This window comes from Terrapene carolina, unplaced genomic scaffold (assembly GCF_002925995.2).
Source record: "Terrapene carolina triunguis isolate 2854851 unplaced genomic scaffold, T_m_triunguis-2.0 Scaffold431, whole genome shotgun sequence".
NCBI classification, from domain to species: Eukaryota; Metazoa; Chordata; order Testudines; family Emydidae; genus Terrapene; species Terrapene triunguis.
The window spans coordinates 584,331-592,335 of NW_020664782.1; the positions used below are offsets into that span (position 1 = coordinate 584,331).

The 8,005-nt window shown below is 45.2% G+C and overlaps 1 protein-coding gene across 1 annotated transcript in view; it reads right to left on the reverse strand.

The window, feature by feature from the left end:
- The window catches only part of M1AP (meiosis 1 associated protein), a 56,348-nt gene that overhangs the window by 26,721 nt on the left and 21,622 nt on the right, over positions 1–8,005 (reverse strand). Inside the window, exon 3 of the mRNA XM_026658368.1 lies at positions 7,441–7,621. Within this exon, the coding sequence (XP_026514153.1) occupies positions 7,441–7,621 (181 nt within the window). The remainder of the gene's footprint in view (positions 1–7,440; positions 7,622–8,005) is intronic.

The window sequence follows — 8,005 nt, forward strand, 5'->3', positions numbered from 1 at the left end:
AGGTGAAGATGACTGAGTTAGCTACAAAGCCAATATCTTAAGTTTCTCATGTTGACCTGGCTGACATAGTCGATTTTTAATTTTTGATTTTTAAATATTTCATTAACTATTTTTGTTAAAATTGTTTTTAACTAAAACAAACCTGATTTTAAAAAACTTGAATGTTTAACTAAATTCAAAAATTCGTATGCTTGTTTTGTTAAAATATTATGTTTGCTGTTGAAGAAAAAAATCCAGAATACATAACATTGTTGTTTTAGTTAAAGAAAACAATTTAAATGTCTGTCTGGTGGTGATCTCCTCCTAATACAGCATGGCAAGAAAATCCTCCAAATATTAATGATTAACCTGTTGAATTGGGATAGTTCACCTCCCAATGACTTCATAAATATCTGCTTCAATTACCTTTGGTAAATGAAATAACCAAACAATCATTCATTTTCTGATATAGCTGTAAGACTAATCTGAAAAGTTTTCAAAATAAATCACTTTAAAAATGTATAGTGTGTATTCTTCACAATATATATTAAGGTTATAACAACCAAGAAGAATGCACTTTTATGTAGAAATCCATGATTAAATTGAGTCTTCCTGACTAGTGATTTAAATAATTATTTAAATCAATTTGATTTAAATCAAATCCACCCTGGTTTGTGGCCAAACAGGTGATAAATCCTGCTGTGCAAAGTTACTTCACTTTTCCAGATAAAATACAAGTCAAGAGAGAAGGATTCTTAATTAGCTTTTTAGCCTAACGTTCCCTTGGCACATTGCAGAGTGGAGGAAGGTGAGAGATGTACAGAGATTTTTCTGATGTTCCCTCTAATAAATACATGAGGTGCTCAGAAACCATGGTGATTTGTGCAGTGTAAGAATTTAAAGACACACAGATGTAGCTTTCTTCTTTAGCTAGAGTATTGTCATGTGCCCTAATGCCACAAACTGCTCTTTACTAGTGATGGGAATACAAACAGTATAGATAGACATGTCAGACATCTAACAACCAATCCAAACAAATTCTGGAGAGTTTTTTCTCTCGCCTATGATACAGGCTGATTCTGCAACATTGAAGTAAATGGAGATGCTTTCTGTAGAACGGGGCTGTCCTCTGACTCAGGACTAGACAAAGCAAGTACACTCTGTGTTTGATTCATAGATTAATAGCTTTTGTGGCCAGCAGGACCATTCGATAATCTACTCTGACCTCCTGCAGAGCATAGGCCAGAAAATTCCACCAGTGGTTCCTGCATTAAGCTCAGAACCTCAGTTCAGATACAGCAGCTCTTTTAGAAAAGCAACTCATCTTGATTTAAAGACTTGAGGTGATGGTGAATCCACTATGTCCCTAGGTAAGTGTTCCAATGGATAATTATTCTCACTTAAAAAATTATGCCTTGTTTCTAGTCTGAATTTATCACTTCAATTTCCAGCCACTGGATTTTGTTCACCTGTCCTAGGTTAAAGAGCCCTCTTCTATCAGAAATCACTGCCCCATGTAGGTACTTGTAAACCACAACCAACCTCTTTGTTAAGATAAAGAGATTGAGCTTCTTTAGTTTCTTACTATAAGGCAGGTTTTCCAGAGATGGACCCATTCTTGTAGCTCTTTTTGGAGCCTTTAGCAATTAGTAAACATCCTTTTAGAGCTGTGGACATCAGCCCTAGACACAATAGCCAGTAATGGTCTCACTAATACTGGGTATGGGGGTAATACCATGGCCCTAGTTCTGCTCGCTAGTTCCCTGTTCATACATTGCTGTAGCAACCATTGATAGTAAATGATTTAAACTTGGGCTCTCAAAGCAGTTTATGGGAGTTGGGTGCCCAAATCCCTAAGACTCTTTTGAAAACCCCAATCTTAAAAATTAAAGCATGTTTCCAGTTTCTGGCCTAGTAGGAACCAAAGCCTCACAGCAAACTTTCATTTTGACAGACCACAGTTTAGTATAGCCCTTTCCCCAGCCAAGGAGCAAAGCAATCCCCTTCCTGGTCATTATTATTTGATAGTGCCCACAAGTCTGCAGGTGCTGCATAGGGGGCAGGTCTCTGCTCTGAAGAGCTCACAATTATGGAGTGGAATTGAAGGATAAGTGAGCAGGGTCACAAGCATGCCCAACAGACCAGCTGCTCCTTTAGGAAGCCTGGATATCAGGTGTCCCTAGCCTCTGTTTGCCAGAAGTTGGGAATGAGCGGACAAGGGATGGATCACTTGATGATTACCTGTTCTGTTCATTCCCCCTCGGGCACCTGGCACTGGCCACTGTTGGAAGACAGGATACTGGGCTAGATGGACCTTTGGTCTGACCCAGTAGGGCCGTTCTTATGTTGAGGGGTAGAGAGCTGATGATGCTCCTCTCACAGCCCTGCCTGAGATGGTGGGAAATACATCGTTCCCTCCGCAAAGAGACTCCAGGCACCTGGCCCCAGCAAGTGCTTCATTTTGCCTCGGAAGGATACTGAGCATGTAATCCTGGTGAACACACACGAGCTGTGCCTTGAGGAGTAAAGCACTGGTGACTGTGTGAGTTCCTTTCTGAGGAGTACCCTGCACACGGTGCTGCAGGAATGACAGCTCCTTCCCAAGAAGCATGGCACTGGTGAATACTGCAGCTTCTCTCCAAGGAATGCTGAGCACACAGGTTAATGGCAAGCACGTGGACTCCTCCTTGATGGAAATTAGTGCCAGAGTGTGTGTGAACTCCTTCCTGAGGCATGCCAAGGAGGAAAGGGCCAGGGAAGGATCTGGGCTCCTCGCTGGAGAATACCCTGTATGCACAGCATTGGTAGGTGAGTGAGCTTCTTGCCCACAATGCTGCCAGTCGTATTCTCTCCTCTCTGAATAATTCAGAGCTGGTGAATGCATCATTTTATGCTGGAGGAATGATTAATGTTTGGAGCATTGGCTAACGTCATCTGCTCTGAAATATAGACTGGAGACAACCTTAGCTCTTCAGCAAACAAAACACTGGGGAATGCACGAGCTTCTCTCTGATAAATGGCATGCACACACAGTGCTGAGCTACTCCTCTTGGAGTGATGCTGTGTGTGTGCAATTGGGGAATGTTGTCACTCCTCTCTTGATAAACATGAATTTCCTTTCTCTTCTCTAATAGCAATGCGGCTGCCTATGTACTGTAATTGTGTTGGCAAAACATATGGCCTTAGTAAAAGGAAACTCAACACTGTCTCTTACTAGAAAGAAATGGGGCAGCTTGGCCATACCTCAGTGGGGCAGCTGTAGTGAAATGCCACTAATTACATTCTTGAAGAGCAATTACCTGCACAGAGCCATTTCCTGTTCATCTGTCTGTAAAGCATAAATTTATATTGAGTTTCCCTGACTCACACAGAGAGAGATGATGGTTCTCCACTCATGAAGAATTTATTAGCTCTTTAGCTTCTACATTGGCTGTTTCTTTGAAAAATGCACAGATGGATGAAGCACCTTTCTGGGACATAACTACTGTATTTACTCCACGCCCATTAGGGTTAGGGTCCTGAATGGAGGGGATAGGCATGAACCAGTCCTTCTAGGGTATGTCTGCATTGCAGCTGAGAGGTGAGATTCCCAGTGCAGGGTTGGGGTTAGGGTCCTGAATGGAGGGGATAGGCATGAACCAGTCCTTCTGGGGTATGTCTGCATTGCAGCTGAGAAGTGAGATTCCCAGTGCAGGTAGACAGACTCCTGCTAGTCTCACTCAAGCTAGCACCCTGAAAATAGCAGCATGGACATTAAAGCATAGGCAGAGTCGTGGGCTACCCACCCTAGTCAAAGCCTGGCCAACCTTCTGGGTACAGGCTCAGGTGGCTAGGTGACCAGATGCCTCAATTTTATAGGGACAGTCCTGATATTTGGGGCTTTTTTTTATATGGGCTCCTATGACCCCCCACCCCCATCCCCATTTTTCACACTTGCTATCTGGCCACCCTAGGCTAGCCTGAGCTGCTGCCTGTGCCGCACAGTCCACACTGCTGTTTTTTGCGCACTAGCGAGAAGTTGTCTACCCATGCTGGGAATGTCCTCTCCCCGCTGCAGTGTAGACACACCCTTAGAAATTCTGAAACAGTGGAATGAGAGAACACTGTAGGAGTTTGAATCGGACACTGATATGGCAACTAAATGGACCCTGAGAGAGCCAATGGGGAGCCCTTGAAAGTTGAGCTGGAGAATGTAATCCAGAATCTTGAAAACAGAAGCTTGTAATGGACTGAAACCTTGGTTTGAAGCTCAGATGGAAAAATCAGAGGTAATGAAGCTGTTGTCCTCGTCTCATTTGTTGCAGAAGTTGGAATGTGCATAGAGAATGAGGCAGGGGATGGTATGAGACATGATAGTCTCAGGGTTAAGGCACTGAATGCCGTCCTGGAAAACTGGATTCTATCCCTGCCTCTGCCCCAGAGTTTCTGTGTAATGCTGGGCAAGTCACTTAAGCCAGAACTCTCAGATGGCCACTAATTGTCTTTTCTCATTTTCTGGCTCCCCAGTGTGAGATACAAGGGGCCAGGTTTGTAGAAGGGCTGAGCACTCACAACTGCAATGGAATTCAATTTGAGCTGTGTTTTGAACATATGAAGTGCAATTAAATGCAAAATACAATGAACAATCAGGCTTTGGGTCTCAGTTTGGCACCCAGAATTAGTGGACTCCTTTGATAATTTTGACTTTAAATCTGTGGCTCCATTCCCCAGCTGTAAAATGGGGATAATACCACCACCTAAGTCTGATATGGCGACCCACCCGATCCCAGCCACCTGGGAAAAGGGGAAGGAGAAGATGACGACAACCTAATCTCACAGGGGTGTTGTGAAGATAAATTCTTTAATATTTGTGAAGCACATGGGCCTGGATGCACAAACAGAGTTAGATGTTGACACAGACCCATCACGGTGCTTAGTTTTTAGACACCTAGAAAAATACTGTGATTCACAAAGCTTGAGTTTGGTGCCAAGGCTCCTATCCAACACGTGGGGGGAGAGAGAGAGAGGCACCTTACAGTGCAATTCACAGAAGTCAGTAGGCTAGGCAGTGAGCCGCCTAAGCTACTGGGTGGGAGATGGTGACCAGAGAGGGGGTGTTAAGCACTACTCCTCTCATGGAGATAGGTGGCTCCCTGCAGCCTGGACTTAGGTGCCTATCTCTGCTAGGAATTCCCAGGTGTGAGCCCTCCCCTGGAGTTAGGTGCCTATGGCACCTGAGGTGGAGAAGGGATTTGAACAGGGATCTGTCACACTCCGGGGAGTGCTCAAGCCATGGGGCTATGGGATATTCTGATGTGGGGACTCCCTCAGTCTTTCCTGTTGAAGCTGCTGCACTGATTTAATCCTGAGGCCAAGTGTACCAAATGGCACCAGTACAACGAGACAAGGCAGACGACCCAGCTCTGCCCAGCCTGAGAGACATAGGTGCCGACTCCGTGGATGCTCTGGGGCTGGAGCACCCACGAAAAAATTAGTGGGTGCTCAGCACCCACCGGCGGCCCCACCAATCAGCTCCTTCCCACTCCCTGCCCCCCCCCCAGCAACCCTGCCCATTGCGGATCAGCTGTTCAGCGGCGGGCAGGAGGTGCTGGGGGAGAGGGTGGAGCAAGAGGTGGGCTGGGGCAGAGTGGGGGGTGGGAAGAGGCATTTGCTGGGCATGCTTTATTGAAACTAACCTGAAAGGCTTCACTGGGGAGGAAGAATCCTCAAACATTTAAAGGGACAGGATGTCACACCAAGGTCTCTGTATTCCAAACCCCAAACCTTGTTCAACACTGTTTAATGTTGGAGAGTGACACGGTCATATTAACACCTTTGACTCTTTGGGCCCTTTATTCCAGCTACATTAATACAACAGGGCTCAGGCATACACTTTTATCAAGAACTTTAATCCACTCCTTTGTTCAGTAGTCCCGGTTTCTCCTATCAAGAGCCACCTGCTAACATTGCTCCCTCTCTGATTGAACTCTGTATTCTTCCGCTATGCAGAAGCTTCCCCTCTGCACAGGTAGTAGACATTTTCATTGAGCATATCAGTTTTGGAACTGTATGGATCAAGCCCTTCCAAAATTCATTTATTTCAACTCAGTTTATGGTTCTTCCAGCTCCTGGCTATATTAAATATTTCAGTGTAATGATACCCCAAATTGTGGGACCTTTATCCTCTTCCTTATTCATTCCCAGCTCTACTGGTAATGGTTAGTGAGGGGGGCTGGAGCGCTTTTTATCTGATCAGGGTGTATTACCATCACAAAGATGAGCATTCTCCCTAAGGCCTTCTTTTTCAAACAGTGCAGAACCCTGAATAGCTACCCCATTGAAAGGGAAGATCACTTTAGGACAGACAACTTTTGAGGACCCTGGGAGAAGAGGGGATGGTAAAACAGTGAGCTTGGCTTTCTAAGTGCATGGCTGTATAATTTAGCAGCTCTGGGATGAGCAGTATGTGATTTGGTCAACACTGGCATAGTGAGGTGGGGTTGACTGAGTGCAGTCAGGGGCACAGATTGTTGCCTGTGGCAAAATGTGATCAGCATGTGCTGTGCTGCAGCCCAGGTTTGTGAGAGCAGAGTACAAACCTTTGCTATTGACAAACGCTGCTCACATAAACCCTGTAATTTCCTCAGGCCTTGGGAAGGCGAATTTAACTGAAACATCAGCTGCTAATCAGAGATATGAAGGAGTTTGTCAGACCAAATACCTAAATGAGAGAGTGCAATTAATTTGGCCTTACGTTTCATAAGCTTTTGTCACCAAGTTGAGCGGTGGTGCAGGATTTCTCTCGCTGAATATAACTCTTTGAATTCCTTGTTTAGAGAGTTGCCTGTACCCATTCACTATGAAAGCAGGAAGCTACAAACAGGAATGAATAGGGATTTCTGGTTCTGCAGTTTCTTATTGTTGTTGCTTCAATTTAGATTGCTGAGAATGCCCCTAGAGATTAGGAGGAAGCATGCTTTAGCAGTACTGCAGCCAGCCAAAATAACATTTAGCCCCTGGGGCTCTAGTCACTCCTTAGGTTCCACCCAGTAAGTTGTGTTATGTGCCCCGGTTAGCAGAAAATCTGGGACTAGTGCAAGTCACACACAACCCCCTTTGCCGAGAGACCAGGAGCCAGTTAGTGTCGCCCAGAAAATGGGAGGGCAGTTGGAGAGGTAGTATGGACGAGAGCACCCAAGAAATGCACTTCAGCACATTCTCTGATCAAGCTTTGAAGATGAGTCTCCAAGAGAACCCAGGCCATGAATTAAAGCTGCCCACCCTCTGTGGAGCTCCCTGGGGAGTGCAGTGGTACAAAACTTGCCTGCCCTTCCTTAAATGCCTCTGTTGGCTCAGCAACGTCCCGCCTGTGAGGTTTGTTACAAACTACTGACGAGCAGCCACTCTCACATTAAAAGGACATCTGGTGATTGTATTGCTCTCCAAATGCATAACCACACTGTGCTCCCTCTCTGCACTTACCATCACTGCTGACCTCTTCCTCAGCATGTATGCGCCACTCCACATCCGCTGACTCCAGCAAGTCTGCTTGTGAGATCTCTATGATCTGCAGTTTCCGCAGACTCACCAGGTCTATCTCTCTTAACCCTGTTTCCAGTTGTTTCACCATGTCTTTGCCTGGCTGACTAGTCAAAACTGTAATCTGAAATAGAAGGCACAGATCTAATGCAGTAGCTACCTCCAACTGCCAGAGATATCACACCCAGCTGCTGTTTAGCAGAATACAGTAGCTAGGGAAGCCCCTCTAGAACCCCTGCCACCATGCAGTGCAGGGAGCCCAAAGAGGCCCATGTGACACCACGGCAAGGTGTGGTGCAGGGATCGCTATCATTAAGTGCTGATGTAACCTCATTTTGCAAAATGGCGCTGTTGTCAATTCTTGTGATTTGATTGTGAGTCAGTGAGAGATGGTGTATTTCCTAAACATCAACTCCTGAAGTCAGGTGATTACATGAACATCTCTGCTTTCACTTAAAAAAAAAATCCAGTCCTCATGGTTGTGGAGAAAAGCTTGAAAATGTTATGT